General features: G+C 40.8%; 1 protein-coding gene across 2 annotated transcripts in view; it reads right to left on the reverse strand.

The window, feature by feature from the left end:
• The window catches only part of CAMKK1 (calcium/calmodulin dependent protein kinase kinase 1), a 127,425-nt gene that overhangs the window by 69,077 nt on the left and 40,895 nt on the right, over positions 1 to 17,453 (reverse strand). For both annotated transcript variants that reach the window (XM_026708422.2, XM_087926972.1), the window contains exon 2: positions 6,868 to 7,439. In XM_026708422.2, coding sequence (XP_026564207.2) covers positions 6,868 to 7,326 — 459 coding nt within the window. In that variant the 5' untranslated portion in view covers positions 7,327 to 7,439. The remainder of the gene's footprint in view (positions 1 to 6,867; positions 7,440 to 17,453) is intronic.

Here is a 17,453-nt window from a genome sequence, read left to right on the forward strand (position 1 = left end):
TGTCAGCTCTAGGAAGGAGACAATGGCAAACCATTTCCAAAGAACTGCACGAACTACTCCAGCAGCCTAACAGTGACCCCAAATATCAGGGTATTTTGTGAATCCCCAAAACAGATTACTTTGAACAAAACTGTCACGTAAAGATAATGGTATTTATATTATATGCATCTCTATCTAGGAAAGTTCCCAAACAGTTTTCTCTTACGTTACGCATTACAGCGGTTAGCACTACAGTTTCATAAACAAAATTAAACCAAAGATCGATCATACAGTATGGGGGAGCTCATAAAAAACCCTGTCTGAATAGCTCCTTAAGACAGCAGTGTCTTTTCCTCAGGTTGTGGTTGCTTTAAAAAGTTGGTGCTATGGGAACTTGTTTGTACACGATGAAGATTTTTCCCTTTTGAATCAGTGCTACAGAGCCCTATTTTTTTTATCTGCACAAATATGCATGCAAAACAATGTAAACTGAGAAGAGCATTTACTGTATGTCCCAGGCCACACTGTTATAGAAGGAAGTCTCTCAATCAGAGAAAACCTACTTTTTAGAAAACCATTCTTTTCTATGTGAAAAGCAGGAAAGTCTCCCACGTTTTGAACAAAATTTTCCTACAACTGGGGGGCTCTAGAAGACTACAGCTCCTGATTGAGGAACCTACCCAAGTTTTCCCACAAAGAAGAGGCTGAGGAAGAACCTGAGAAAAAGAATCATAATAAAACCACAGAATAAAATATCCTAAAAGCAGCCAGAACATCTTCTAGCCTTGTGAATCATGGACTGAAAAGGTGGACTAAAAAAACCCCTAGCCTCACTTTCAGTAAGTATATAGCTGTCATTTCTCATTTATAAATTATTTTATCTCCAAATAAATGGATCTCTATAGAGAAATGCCTGAAAAAAAATCTAAATAAGTCAGCAGCCTCGTCATTATCCTCCTCCTCCTCTTCTTCATCTTCATCATCATGTAACTATATTGCCTCTTCAGATAATGTTGACTGAAGAGGAAAATATAGTAGTCTGTCATGACTTGGGTTACCATGGCAAAGGCTTGAACAAAACAGAGATTTCCAACCTCACAGCCACCTCTTAAAGTCATATTTTATGACCCAACCGCAGGACTTACTAACACAAACTTTATGTTGTTCATCTCTGAATCTTCCTGTTTCCTATCTTTTTATCAACCAGAACGTTTGTACAAAGTATGGTGACAAGATAACATTGAAAACCAAGCCCTGCGTTATAATGTTCAGGGACTGATACACATAAACAGAAGAAAGATAGTTATTGCTTAAGGTAACAATAAAACAGATGTAGGTTGAATGTTCTCATTGGTCAGCACCTGTCCTTATTATGTCTTTATCATGTTGCTATCTCAAGACCTGGAGTTGAATTGACAATAACATTTGCCAGTTTGGGCTTTGGGGCTAAAGTTCTATTCTTTGATGTATTTAGCAGTTGCAACAATGGCTGGCAGTGAACACAACATGCAACATGCTGGTATTAGGTTGATGGTGTTACAATACGAAGAATTAAAGTGCAGTGAGACAATTAATCAAAAGTCCTGATTCATTCAATTTCAGAATGCTCTTGTGTGAGACCAAGACCATGGATTATATTTACTATGGCCAAGATATTCATACAAAACATTACCCACAATGTAAAATAAAGTAGGATTATTTCTCTGTATTGTAGGTGCAAGTCATTTTAATGTGCAAGTCATATGTATAGTATGGATATATGTCACAGGGAACTAAAATGTGGCTGTAAGGACTGTCCAGGGTCTTCTTAAAAGCCTCCAATGATGGAGCACCCACAACTTCTGAAGGAAAGCTATTCCACTGGTTGTTTTCATTGTCAGGAAATTTCTCCTTAGTTCTAGGTTGGTTCTCTCCTTGATTAGTTTCCATCCATTGCTTCTTGTCCTGCCTTCTGGTGCTTTGGAAAATAGGTTGACTCTCCCCTCTTCTTTGTGGCAGCCCTTCAGATATTGGAACACTGCTTGCTCGACTTGTTTGATAAAGGAAGGAACTACAATTACTTTTATAAAAGACTGGAAAACTTTTATGGACTTTCTGCTGAAAACTGATGAAATGAACAGGGGATTTGGGGATTTATTGAGTAAAAGGATTGGTTTATGGGAAGAAGAAAACCACAGTATGCAGTATGCAGAGGATGGAGATGGTAATTACTGTGTAAGTAAGTGCTGCAAAGAAGACTTGAAGTTGCTGCTTTAGACTTTTCTTTTCCTTTCTCTTGTTATCTTTCACTTTTTATTTTCTTTATTCCAATATTTTTTCTTTTAAGCCTATTTAAAGCTTTCTAATAAGTGGTTCTTTAAAAAAGAAAGAAAGAATATTATCCTATCCTCTGATTCCAACCTCTCATCCTAATGTTTTACTTTTTCTTCTGGCAACTTTGAAAAGGAGAGAGAGTTCAATCACAAGAAACAGCACATCAAAATCTAGCTGCTTTCAGCTGATGCAGTTGGCTCTCTCTAGCTCTATTACCACAGAAAATATGTCATCTCTCTCTTGCCAAAAAATGTGTCACTGGCTGGGTATGCAGAGGCTTCAAATGGCACCCACTTTTGCTGTTCCTTGTTCATATCATGCAGTGGGGAAGCAGTCATCCATCTTCACCTTCAACTGATGAAGCCGGCAGTGCCTGGCATTGATTGATTTCATTTTGATTTTTTACCAAGATGAATAAATTAGGTTGCATAATGATTGTAACCATAGCAGTATGGATATACCGCCTCTGGGGACTGACAGTGACAAATGACTAGGAGGTGTTGCTTTTGAAGGCATTCTTAGGCATCTGAAGGTTCTGGGAAGATTGGGAGAAAAATTTGTCCAGGAAAGCAGACAATCTCCAAAACATACATAATGTATTGTACATACATAAAGTGCCTGTCAAACAATCTTGATGATTTAGGTAGGGGCCAGGAGAGTTAAGGAATTGCAAACAGGCCAGCTCTTGGATAAAGCAAAGGTTTAAGTTAATCTTCTCTCACGATTGATGGTGAATATACATGTCCAAGGATAATGCTGTAGGATCCAATCTGGGCCAATCACCAGAACCAGAAGTTTTGTCTTCTAAGCTTTGGACTCATGCTGGAGCCCATTCTCAGAGAACTTCTCTCTATCAGAGTCCCAAAGGTGCTTTTCCCCGTATTTTGGACACAGAGGATCGCTGGTTTGAAAGAAAGGTTAAATAGGCCATCTGTGTCAACATTGAACAGCCCTCTCTCAACAGAGTGGGAGGAATATGATGTCATCTATCTCCAATGTACAACACAGTCCTTTCAACAGTTCCAAGAAAGCTCCACACCAATTTGCACCACTCAGGTGACCCTGATGACACAAGAAACCTCAAGGTGACCTTAATGACCTGCTAAAACAAGGGTCTTCAAACTTGGCAAGTTTAAGACTTGTGGACTTCAACTCCCAGAATTCCTGAGCTAATATGACTGGAGGAGGAATACTGGGGGTTAAAGTCCACAAGTCTTAAAGCTGTCAAGTTTGAAGACCCCTGTGCTAAAAGAATGCAAATGACCAGCTGTCTGCAAGGAGTATAAATCTTTCCATTCTCCACCATCCAGTCAGAGCTGAAGAAGGTTCTTGGATGAGAAGCAAAACGTCTTCAAAGAAAAACCAGAAAGTCTAGTTGCCCCTTGAAAAAAAAGCACCTTTAGGACAACCATGATCTGGATGACTGAGACTCTCCAAAGACATTTCTAGCAGGGTGTGTGCTTTGGGCTATTCTGTGTGTGGTATTTACATGGTGCCTGTATGTGTGTGGCTTTTCAAATCTTCCCTGATCAGAGCAGATGGGCTCTATCTTTACTCAAGACGCCCTTATGGTACTGTATTGGTTGGGAAACTTGTCAGCTGAACTCCAACACATCTGGAAAGAATTAACAGTATCCTGCTGTACAGTGAGGGCCTGTGGCAAAATAATAATAATACTGCAACGTGGAGATTCCTGACCATCCAGCCCTCTTTCTTGCCATTCAGCATTCTGTTTCATCTCTCCCCTATTGGTCTTTCTGAAAACCTTTTAAAAAGAAATTTATACACTTCAAGATCCTGCTCCTCCACCCCGGTTATGTATGGGTTTGGATTACATCAATATTATTTTATTATTATTTTAATATTATAAAACTTCCATTGAGGACCCGTATATAGCACGAAACAAAAAGAGGGCTGTTAAAATATCTGCAGACCCCTCACATCCTGCACATAAACTGTTTCAACTCCTTCCCTCAAAACGACGCTATGGGACACTGCACAGCAGAACAACTAGACACAAGGATAGTTTTTTTTCCTGAATGCCATCACTCTGCTAAACAACTAATTCTCACAACGCTGTCAAACTACTTAGTAAAACTGTATTACTATTATTCTTCTCATCCTTCCTATTACCTATCTCTTTCCACTTAAGACTATAATCGTGTTGCTTGTATCTTTACAATTTATATTGTTTTGTTTCCTAGTATGATTTGACTATCAACCTATGACTATCACTAAGTGTTGTATCTTATTCTTGATGAATGTATTTTATTTTATTTTATGTACACTGAGAGCCTATGTACCAAAGACAAATTCCTTGTGTGTCCAATCACACTTGGCCAATAAAGAATTCTATTCTATTTCTATTCTATTCTTAGAAATAAATAGAATGTCTTGCACATAAACCACCTATATATGCTTTGTGCTCCATACAGGTAATCCTTGACTTAAGACTGGTCTGGTGTCTGCACATATCCCTATGGTCACATGACCGTATTTCAGGTGCTTGGCATTGGCTCATCTTTACAATGGTCATGGACCCATGATTTATAACGTTTTTTGTTAGTTTCTAGCCTTTCTGGCTGATTCCTGGCTAAAATTGCCCATAGAAATATATCAATTCATTTAATGTTACACCAGTCACTTAATAACTGCTGCATTCACTTAATAACTGCCGCATTCGCATAACAACTGCCACAAAAAAGTCATAAAATTGGGTTCATGTGGGTGCCTTGATTTTAGACTATCATGATGTAAAATAGAAATTATGGGCTCCATTTATAGTCAGAACCTGAGGTCTACTTGTAAGTACTGAAAATAAAACATGCCACATCTATATTAAGTCTGCAGTTTAATAGTTTTGGAAAAGATGAATTAAAGATGAAAGGGAAAGGGCAGGAAGAGAAGACCTAGAAATGCTGAATAAAATAGCTCTGTCTTAGAGACAAAGTCAGTCATTTTGCTGTCAGTCTCCATCAATGTCACACCAAACTCCACTTCTAGCGACAGCTTTCTGTTTAAAAAGGAATGTGGCAGGTCACAAAAATGATGTTTCCTTGTGCCCTTAAAGAGACTCATTCTTTTGCCTTCTCAGAGACCTTTGACAACGTTTGAAAAATAGAAGCAAGCACAGGCCGAGATCAGAGGAAAAGATGGTGATACTTGCAGAAGACGATAACCACAGATTTAGTCATAAATATAGGGTAAAGGAATTTAACAGTATAATTATTCTAAAGCAGGGGTGTCAAACTGGCCCGTGGGGTGCTTAGATCAGGCCTGTGACCTGGAACCAGTGAAGGAGCGGCCCACGGTGCCTCTGCCAGCAAAAATGGAGCTAAGGAGGGTTGCCCATGGCCATCCTGAGCTCCGTTTTCACTGGCAGAGGGTTGCAGGAGGCCGGGGAAGCCCCCAACATGAATGACATTGAGCTGGCCATGCCAACTCTGGCCACACACTCCACCCCCAAGGTCAAACACCACCCTGATGTGGCCCTCAGTGAAATCAACTTTAACATCCCTGTTCTAAACGGAAGATAGAGCAACTCTACAACAACAGCTCTGTGTGTAGGTGCATTGGAGATACCTAATGGCTGAATCAAGAAGGAAGCACTACATCCTAAGATTCCCACTGCATATTTTCAAAATTGCAAATTTCTGGTCTCCCCTCCCCCCCAAAATATTAGGGATTCTTTTTTTATTTACTAAATTTCATTGGCTTTCACCGAAATATGTCTTAAATAACTGGTTTTTCTCTTGCTGATAAATTTACAAAGCGATACAAAAATAGCTACTATTATTACAAAGGAATTAGTCAATCCACAACTAGAGTATATTTGGAAAGGGAAGTCACAGGCCTGATTATGAACCTCTTGCATTTCATGGTCATTTTACCTTGACAATTCATATTAAAATACTTTTCTTCTGGGATACAAATATAAATATATCTGCTCACTAAGAGCAGAAGACAAAGGAGACTTGACTTAATGAAAGTTGATGCCACAATACATCAGCCGGTGAGAGTGTTATGTGGATTTTGGCAGCTACCAATAGCCTGCATTAAAATTAAAATTTTTAATTTTTAAATTGCTTACTTTCCAGGCTTATGTGAGTCCCCTGGGAAACGCTACAGACGTCAGCCAATAAAATAATAATCAGCAAACTATCACCACAGAGAAAACTTCTGGAGATATGTGCCAAAGCAGATGCACCCAAAAATGATGGTAGAAAGAAATGGAAGGGGCAGGTGATAAAATTATGATTCAGATAGACTGGTAGCTGGGAGGAATGCTTGCATTAAAGATGAGTAATAGGCTGGGTGGACCTTTTTGCATTGTGGAACTAAAGTCATCCCCAACAGACATGTCCCAAAAGTGCTTTTTCAAAAGGCAACTGGACTATCTTTGTTTTTTCTCTTGAAATTGTTTTGCTTCTCATTGAAGAAGCTTCTCCAGTCAGAACTGCCTTTTGAAAAAGCACCTTTGGAAAAACCATGACCTAGATGACCGAGAATCTCCATAGACATTCCCAGAGAACATAATAGCTAGCCATCAGAGTGGGTCACGAAGAGCAAACTTACCGCAGCATCTGAGATGGAGACTCGGTGGGACTCTATTGTCGGCCTCCTCCCTGTTCGTGGTGAAATATGCGTGGAGGGTCCCGTGGCATATGGACCAAAATCTGGAAGATCAGAGGAACTCAAGTAATTTCCAGTAGTCTTTTCTTGAAGGGAATACTTCCTGCCAGTCAAAATGGGCCTTTTGGGGATCTTCTTTGGCTCATGCAACTCATTGGTGCCGTCCAGTTCTTCAGAGGTGCCTGAATCAACATTGACCCCATTCCTTTGGTTGTTTTCAGCTGTGCAATTTGATAACAGAAGGACACTTTCTTCTGTTGCTTTCTGACTGTTTGGTGTAATTCCATTGGGACCAACAGTTACACTGATGGCAGCTACTCTCTCGGCAAGCTCAATCTGAGCATCTTTGCTGAGCCACATGTCTGTGGCTTGGCCAACAATCTCAGCTGTAGACTCATCCATAGCTGAATCCTGGCTTTTTATGTTATTAGATGATAGTACAAGCCATCAGGACTGAAAAGTTTTTTTGAAGAGTCCAAGATGGGAATCTTGGCCGCATGGATCTCTGGAAAGAACTGTAATAAAGAACAGAAGCAAAAAGGAAGCCATTACTTTTAAAGCCAGGATAGCAGGGGTAGCAAATTGGTGCCTTCCACATATTTTTGTACACAACTTTCATAAACTGTTGTCTACAGATATTCTGCCTAAAATTCATGGGGGAGGAGGAGTCCCAAACATTTGGAGGTAGCTAAGTAGTCCACTGCTGTAACAGTATATTGTACTTCTTCATTTTCAATTCCTCACCCCCAACCATCTTGATCTACTTGTTGTAACCTGTCTCATAAGTACATTACTAACCCAGCTTTTGTTCTTCTGGTGCTAACATATATCTATCTCCATTAGTTGGACTATCAGAATGGGGCAGAAAAGTTTACTCTTTGGGGTATCTTAAAAAGCCACAAGTGCTGTAGCTTTATTTCTACAGGAGCCGTAATATCCCCATAATCAACTTGATCGCCTGCCCATACAAATCATTAAGGCACAAGACAGTGTACAGCCATTTTACATACTGCAGATGCTAAGATTCAGGTACAATCAATCATCAGTTCAGTTAATGTGGTTGCTGAGGACATATTTTGCCAGAAGGAGAAAAGATAACTTTTAAAAGCTGTATGAAGCCATAGAAATGCTGGAAAGGAAAAAAAAAAACCCACCTCTAATAGAACATATACAGGTTGACTTAACCCTTCAGCAGCAAGTAAGTAAGGAGGTAAGTGGCTTTGAAAAGAGATGCTTTAAAATGGCAATTGATGGCAGGTGAATGAATTGGTTTGCTTTAAGGGCTGAGGCTCTTCACCTGACATGATTTTAGGAGGAGAAGGCTGTCAGGAGCAGAAGGCTGTTTCCCCTTTTCTTCTCTTTGTAAAGACCAAATCACTGGCTATGCCTCAGGAATTAGCTGTATCCTTCCCATCTTTCCTTCTGCTTCATAGGCATCTAGCCAGGAACTGTTCTATCAGCAGTTGATAGAACATCCAATAAGGGAGAATATTTGTAGCTCAGGGTTGAAATCAGGGGTCCTTGGTGCTCTCTGAGCTTGGTTGTTTTCTTGCAGTCGTCTCATTAACAAACTAGTTAACATCATCAGTGCTGACCATTGTTCATCAAATGTGCAAGAAAACAACTAAGCTCAGAAAGGACCAAGGAGCTCTCATTTCATATAACAATTGCAGGTACTGGGGCTGGTCTAAACGCTTGTAGCTTCCCAATCCTGCCCATTTGAACATGTAGAAATAAGAGTTAGAAGAACTGGGATGAGGCACCATCTTGTCCCGCATCCTAGGTAGTGGTGCTATTCTACCGGTTCGGCTCGGTTCTGGCATCCGGTAGTGCTGAAGATCAGCTGAGACCAAACCGGTTCTCTCTGAGAGGCTGCTGTTGGGCCCACCTGCCCGCCTGGGCTCCCTAACCTTTCTGTCCTGCTTTTGAAGCGCAGCTGCTTTGCGCGGCACAGCAGATTGCCGCGTGTCAGCTGTTGAAGCTACAGGGAGAGTGCAGGATTGCAGGAGGTGAGTAGGAAAGCCTCTGCACATGCGCAAAGTGTGCGTTTGGCGTGTGCATGTGTGCCCACCAAGCCATGCCCACTGAACCGGTGGTAAACCACAGAGGTGGTATTCAGCATGTTCTGACCAGTTCTGGAGAACCGGTAGCGGAAATTTTGAGTAGTTCGGAGAACCGGCAAATACCACCTCTGACTGGCGATTTTACAATATCCTTCCCCTGCCACGTCCACCAAGCCACGCCCCCAGAACTGGTAGTAAAATAATTTGAATCCCACCACTGATTCTATGGCTGGTCTCTCATTCTGGACAGACAAAATGATGGCTCCAGACACAACAAATGTTCCGGTGCTGGTCTGCTGAAATTCTGCACAAGAAATAGCTAATGTAAGGTGTGTGGGGTGTGTGTGTGTGTGTGTGTGTGTGTGTGTGTGTGTTTGGGGGGGAGAGGAGGTGTTCCCTGCCAAGTCAACAACAACCTCAGGTAGCTGGCTGTCTATTCATTTGGCACCATTCGAAAACACTTCTTTAAGTAGGATGGGATGAGATGCAGAAAATCAGGGTAGCTGCTGAAAACAGAAGGCACAAACAAAAATGAAGAACAGATGAATAAGAGTGGATTTATTGGTTCTCACTTTGTGGGTAAGTAGCCTAATGAGATAGAAGATTAAAACAGCATCTCTAGCAAGCTCTCTATCTCCCTAGGGGGAAAAAAATCACAATACAATTCTCTACACAACTGGGAATGGAAACTTTCTATTCCTACAAGGAAGACAGCATTGTCATAGGACAAAGCAACACAGCAGCTGACTTTGCTGCAAATCATCCCCTTCATTTGCAAAAATACTTTAAGCAGTGTCTAAGGATAGCACAGAGGTACAAGAGAGAGCCATTTCTCAATTTCTGATGTCATGTTAATGGTAATAGCGGTGATAGCAATGTTCCAATATCTAAGGCACGGGTGTCAAACTCGTGGCGTCATGTTGCTGTCACGTGACATTTCGCAACATTTTTTCTCTTCACAGAGCTGGGATGGGCATGGCCTGCACAGGACACATCTGGCCCACAGCCTGCCAGTTTGACATCCCTGATAAGGGGCTGCCACAAAGAAGAGGAGAGTCAACCTATTCTCCAAAGAGCCAGAAGGCAGGATAAGAAGCAATGGATAGAAACTAATCAAGGAGAGATCCAATCTAGAACCAAGGAGACATTTCCTAACAGAACGATTAATCAGTGGAACGATTTGCCTCCAAGAAGTTGTGAATGCTCCAACACTGGAGGTTCTTAAGAAGAGATTGGACAACCATTTGTCTGAAGCGGTGTAGGATTTCTGTCTAGGCAGGGGGTTGGACTAGAAGATCTCTAAGGTCCCTTTAAACTCTGTTTTTCTGTTATTCTGTCCTGCTCACTATGGAAGCTGCTTTTGGAACAGGCAACTTTCTTTCACCAGCAATTATTTAATGAATGTATCCATAATGCCAACATTTCAAATCTGCATATTGGGCCCTCAAAGTTGCCTACAGGTAATCCTTGATGTACCATCACTTGTTTAATGACCATCCGAAGTTACAACAATGCCGGGAAAAAACCCTATAACTGGTCCTTACACCAGAGGTGGTATTCAGCCAGTTCTGACAGGTTCTGAAGAGGAAATTTTGAATAGTTCGGAGAACCGGCAAATCCCACCTCTGACTGCCCGCCCCAACTATTCTCTGCCTCCCGAGTCCCAGCTGATCGGCTGGGTCTTGTTTGGTTGCCCTGCACAGGAGAATGGAGCTGGAAAGCAGGTTAAGTGGGGTGGCGAGGGAATGGGGATTTCGCAGTAATCTTCCTCCAGGAGTGGTGAGGGAACGGGGATTTTACAATATCCTTCCCCTGCTGTGCCCATCAAGCCACACCACGCCCACCAACCCATGCCCACAGAACCTGTAGTAAAAAAAACTGAATACCACCACTGCCTTATACGTACAACTGTTGCAGCGTCCCTGCAGGCATGTGATCAAAATTCAAGCACCCAGCGTATGGGAGGCATGCACGATAGTTGCAGCATCCTAAGGTCACATGAGCTCCATCTGCAACCTTCCCAGTCGGTTTCACAAACAAAGCCAGTAGGCAAAGCTGGATTTGCTTAATGAGCATGTGATCTGCTTAATGACCATAACAACATTTTTAAATCAAATTAGACACGACTCACTTAATGACCATCAATGGATGTTCTAGTCTCAATTGGGGTCATATGTCGAGAAACTACCTGCTCTTCTGCTGTATCCTGTAACTGGAAATGCCGTTAAAAGGAACATGTTCCAGTCTAATTGAAAGAACATTAATGTTCTGTTGCAGACTCCACATATTGTACTTGTTTTATATCTTGGCATAGGAAACCTTGATATTTTGTGGATGCAGCTTGTGTCAGCCACTATTTTACTGCACCAACTAAAGCAAGTTACAAGTTCTAATTACTTAATTACTATAATAATATCTGCTTACCCCCAGCAAACTAAAATGCATCAGTTCTTTTAAAAAAAGGACAAAATATTATTTTTCTTAGCAGTGTTCTTTCGCAATTTACATATATATATATATATATATATATATATATATATATATATATATATATATATATATATATATATATATATATATCTGCATCAGCAAGATTATAACACATAGGAGGGTTTGGTTTGTATGAATGTTTGAATAGAATAGAATAACAGAGGTGGAAGGGACCTTGGAGGTCTGCTAGTCCAACCCCCTGCCTAGGCAGGAAACCCTACACCACTTCAGACCAATGGTTATCCAACATCTTTTTAAAAACTTCCAGCGTTGGAGCATTCACAACTTCTGGAGGCAAATTGTTCCACCGATTAACTAACTGTCAGGAAATTTCTCCTTAGTTCTAAGTTGCTTCTCTCCTTGATTAGTTTCCACCCATTGCTTTTTGTCCTGCCCTCAGGTGCTTCGGGGAATAGGTTGACTCCCTCTTCTTTGTGGCAGCCCCTGAGATATTGGAAGACTGCTATCATGTCTCCTCTAGTCCTACTTTTCATTAGACTAGACATACCCAGTTCCTGCAACTGTTCTTCATATGTTTTATCCTCCAGTCCCCTAATCATCTTTGTTGCTCTTCCCTTCTCTTCCCTTTCTAGAGTCTCAACATCTTTGTGATTTGTCTATTTACTTTTAGGGTAGCCTCTCTTAGTTCTCTGTCTCCTTCCCAAACAGACCAGACAGGAAACATAACCAGATGAGCTATTTCCACTTTATTGTATGGCTACATTAACAGAATCTTGCAAGTCTGAAAGTATATGTCCCCCACCTCTCCTTTACAGCTCAAATATATTAAGGAGGGTCCCCTTCTAAGCCTCTTGCCCCACCCAATACCCAGCTGCAGGCTATGTCCTCTCTTATCTGACCGTTCCCTTGGTCCAATCTTCTCCCCCTACCCCGTCTCCTGAGGCCATTCCCACATACCATTACATAGAGTATAATTAAGTTGCAAACAAATAATGATGCTTTTGAAATGTTTGTTATGTGACCTTTGCCTCCAAGTTTGTGCCATTAAAATACCTTTCCAAAGTGAAGCCCACAGCATCAGAAACCAGCTACTATACTAACAGAATGGTCCATAAATATCTCTGCTGTTCCATCAGGCAGTGCTAATCTTTCCAAGGTATGTTATTAAATGTGAAAACATGCATCTAAGGTGGGTGGAATCCCACAAAAAAGCTACGGGTTAGGCCATTCCCCCAATAATCAGGCAATGAGTACCAACGGAAACAATGTCAAAACCAGGTCTTCCTTTCCTTGTCTGTTGCAATGGCTACCCTTTGGAACAGGATTCCACCCAAGAGATCTGCATGGCTTCCATCCTAATGATTTTTTTTTAAAAAAACACTTTGATCACCTGGCAGTTCCCCACAAATCTTGTGGGAAGGTGGATGTTGACTATTGGTGGGTTTCAAAAAAAAATTCCTAAAAGTTTGGAGAGCTCGCTGATGTTATTTTATCAATGAATTCACTATAATATTATGACCAGTACAAGATATTACAGTATTGTTCATATTATTGTATCAATTCATTGATAAAACAGTGTCTTCTGAGAGTGATAAAATATAAGGTTTTTTTTTTTTCCCTTTCCCTTTTTAGTTTGTATTCCTTGTTTGCATTTTTAACTTTTTAAAGATCTTCTTCTTTAAGATTAAATATTTTTGTTAAAATATCCAATAAAAGACAGGAAGGGAGGAAGGGAGGGAGGGATTACAGCTTGCACTGCTGTTAAATTTAATACTAGATCTCTGTAAAGCTACCTTTTAAAATCTATGTTTCCCAAATATGTTGACTTCATTTCCCATAATCTCCAATGAATGATGATTGAAGAATGATGGCAACTAAATTCCAACACATCTGAAGGACTGCAGGTTAGAAATACTGATATAAAACATGCAAAGACACTGATCCAAATTGGCAGAATACAGAAATTTACTTAAATTAAGATCCTGTTTTTCACCAGTAGTCCTTGACTTACAGCATTTGTTTGAAGTTAGAACAGCGCTGAAAAAAGCGATTTATGACCATTTTTCACACTTATAACTGTTGCAGCATCCCCATGGTCACATGATCAAAATTCAGACACTTGGCAGTTAGCATGTATTTATTTGCAATCTCCTGAGTTCATGTGATCACCTTTTGTGACCTTCTAACAAGCAAAGTCAATGGGAAAGCCAGGTTCACTTAACAACCACAGGAAGAAAGGCTGTAAAATTTATGTCTATGGAGATTCTCAGTCCTCCAGGTCATGGTTGTCACAAAAGTGCTTTTTCAAGAGGCAGCTGGTTTTTCTTTGAAGACGTTTTGCTTCTCATCCAAGAAACCTTTTCAGCTCTGACTGGATTGTTGTAAAATTTACTTAACAACTGTGTTGTTTGGCAATGGAAATTGTAATAGTAAGTTGAGGACAATCTGCAGTCAGTATAATGTGCAATATTGGTCATTTTCTTCTCTTTCCAAATGTTGGAGATAACGGCATATTTTCAATTATTTTTCAAAAGAAACATGGAAAAATGAAGAACTATATCATAATATTTCAATCCAATTTAAGTCCTTTTGTGATATGCTAGGCTACTCAAAAGATGTAACAAACAGCCAAAAGGGTCAGTAGAACTATTGCCTAAAACTAACCCTTAGGTAAACGAAACACAGCATTTCTACAAACTTGGCAAAAAATATACTTCTCAAATTGGAATCAACAAGCAGTACTATTTTTAGAAAAGAAACAGAAGGGGAAAAGCAGTTTGGAACATCTAAGGATGGTGGGTTGGAAGAGAGCTCCTTCCCTGAATTACATTTTGAAAAAGCAGATACTAGAAAGCTAATATGATTGGCCAGGAAGAAAAATGTACAACCACAGAATTGTAATCTGCATCTGCATCTGCACAACATATTTTAGCTGGTCACATAATTAGCCCATTTGAAGAATTAGAACCATAAATTAGCCAAAAGTATCAGATTTGTACAGCATCCTTATAAAGAGGAAAAAAAACAAGGTGAAAAAGGTTTGCCATGGAAAAATCAGTTACAGAACCCAACAGTGAAAAGAAACAACCATGTTTATTGCAGCATTGATATTGGGTGCTGGCTTTACCAGAAAGAAGGATTCTGAACAATGGAAAATGAAAGATTTTTTTATACAATTTGAGGATTATGAGGTCAGAAATCCTAGGGATCTGATTGGCTGAGAAAAGTTTTGGGAGAACCTAGGTAGATCCTTGTCCATATTATCTGGGGTTAGTTCTATTGGTAGACAAAAGGGCCCTTTCGAAGGTGTCAGCAGAGCTGGGAAGTCCTTGTTACGGAGGTGGGATGTTGAGATAATTGGAGGCTTGTCTGTGATTGAAGATGGAACTTTGAGTTTCTCACTTTGTTGCAATTCCCTTGTTAGAGTTGTATTGTGAGCTGTAAGGATGCTCTCTTCTTTAGTTTAATTGGGATTACAGGGTTTTTGTCTGGGCACAGGGAGGACCAATTTCAGAGGATTAAACAAAGAGATTAATTAGGTTTGATCCCACTCACATCTAAATGAAAGAGTGCAGTCTCCATTTCTTTGTGAAATTTATTTTCTAAGGTTAGCATATTGAACAACAGGAATTTATTAGCTTATTTGAGTGTGTTGCGCAAACATGGTTACAATGTAGAAAGAGGCCTTGGAAGTAGTCTATTCCCAACATTCTTTTCAATATAGGATTTATTGTGTACAATATACAGTAACTACAATAGTTGTGATGATGATGATGCAGAACAGTTGTTTGCTGGCAATTTAACATATGAACTTACAGTTAACCTATTTCCTTGGGAAAAAAATAAAGGACAAACCTGAAAAAAATATGAAAGAAGTTGATAAGATTTATCTATCATCTATCTATCTATCTATCTATCTATCTATCTATCTATCTATCTATCTATCTATCTATCTTTATATTCGTAGATTTTCATGGGTACAGGTATGTAGGTTCAGGTCTTTTCCCATGTAAGATTAAGAGTATCTTGGCAACATTTCGGCGAGGTCCCACTCGCCATCCTCAGGCTGGTGCTTTCGGCTTTGTGCCAGTGCAAACAGTGTGTGATCGGAGCTGCCGTCTCTCTATAAATACTGGTGGTGTGGGCTGGTGTGCTGGGCTGGTTGCTGCGCTGCTGCCTCTTGATTGGTTGATGGAGTTGATGTTGGTATAATGGGCTGTGTGATGGCCTTGTGAGTTTTGTTGTGGAGATATCTTGGAACTTGTGCTGTAATCTCCTGGGTCGTTTGTTTGATAGTGATCTTTTTTCCATTAGCCTCTGGTGTTTTAACAGCTTGGGTAAAGGCTTGTGTGATAGGCTTGCGAGTTCTTTTGTTGTGGTATCCTGGGTCCTGCGTTGTAATCTCCTGGGTCGTTTGTGTTTTGATCTCTTTTCCATTAGCCTCCTGTGTAGTAATGGCTTGGGTAATGGTTTGTGTGATGACCTTGTGAGACTTATTGCTGTGATATTCTGGGTCATTTGCTGTGTTGCAACTTCTTGAGTTCTTGTGGTGTAATTTCCTGAGTTTTCTGATGTGATATCCTGAGTGGGTGGCTGTGATGTAGCATTCTCGGTTTTCGTCTGGCTTCGAGTTTGGGGTCTGGATCTGTGTTCTTGGCGTGTGTCAGCTTGTTTGGTTTTAGAGTTGGGGTGTGTGACAGCTGGCGAGGCAGCCGTGGTCTGTTTTCTGGATGGTGGTTGTCCTTCGTTTATAGGATGGGCTTGGGCCTGGGTCTGATGAGGGGGATTGGTGGTGGTGTCCCCTGTTGTTTCTGGTCTGGTGTTGGTTTTTGTGGCTGGGACTCGTTTGTTGGTGAGGGCTAGCTTCCAGATGTCTGGAGGCGGGAGGTATCATCCCGTCTATTCATGTTATGGGGGTGTTTCTCTATCTCAATGGCTTCCCTGATTATTCTCTTGCTGGAGTGTTCAGTGTTGGATATTAATTTGGTTCCTTTGAAATTAATTTCATGTCCTGTGGCTTTAAGGTGCTGCAAGAGGGAGGAAGTATTTTCTTCTCTTCTGACTGCGTTTTTGTGTTCTGCGATGCGTGCATTTATTCTCCTGTTGGTTTGTCCAATGTATGTGGCTGGGCAATTGTTGCATGGTATTTCATAAACTCCTTGGTTTTCTAGCTGGATCTTGTCTTTGGGGTTTATTAGGCTGTTGGCTATTTTTTGGTCAGTGCCGAAGGCTGCCCTGATATTGTGTTTGTGGAGAATTTTGCTGATTTTGTCTGTGGTGCCTTTGATGTAGAGGAGGAGTGCGATACCGTTGTCTTGTTCTGTGTCTTGGTTTTTGGGGGGTATCTCTTTTCGGATTAGATTGGTGATAGTGTTTCTTTGGAATCCGTTGGAAATTAATACATTAGTGAGGGTGTGTAGTCCTGTTCTCAGGTGGTCTTTGTCAGCTAGGCGTTTGGTTCTGGAGATGAGGGTCTTGGCTACAGAATTGATCTGTGCAGGGTGGTGATGGGATTGTGCATTTAGGTAGCAGTTGGTGTGTGTTTTTTTCTGGTAGATGGTGTGTCCTAGGCAACCATTACGTTTTTTGTAAATTAGGACGTCCAGGAAGGGAAGTTGGTTGTTGGTTTCTGTTTCCATGGTGAATTGTATTTTGGGGTGTAGGTTGTTAAGATTTGTGAGGAAGTCCAGTTTTTCTTTCTCGTGTGGCCAAATTATGAAAGTGTCATCTACATATCTGAGCCAGAGTTTGGGTTTGTGTTCGGATTTGTCTAGAGCGTTGGTTTCAAAGTGTTCCATGTATAGGTTAGCGATGACGGGTGAGAGGGGTGATCCCATGGGTGCTCCTTCTATCTGTTTGTATCTTTGTCTATTGTGGATGAAGTATGTGTTAGTTAGGCAGCAGTTGGTCAGATCTAGGATGTGTTTGGGGGGGCTGTCAAGGCTTCTTTGATGGGTCCTTGGGTGAAGAGGGATATGACATCAAAGCTCATGAGTAGGTCGCTGGGTTGTAGGT

The sequence above is a fragment of the Pseudonaja textilis genome, chromosome 1 (assembly GCF_049901715.1).
Source record: "Pseudonaja textilis isolate UNSWEBS1 chromosome 1, rPseTex1.2, whole genome shotgun sequence".
Lineage (NCBI taxonomy): Eukaryota > Metazoa > Chordata > Lepidosauria > Squamata > Elapidae > Pseudonaja > Pseudonaja textilis.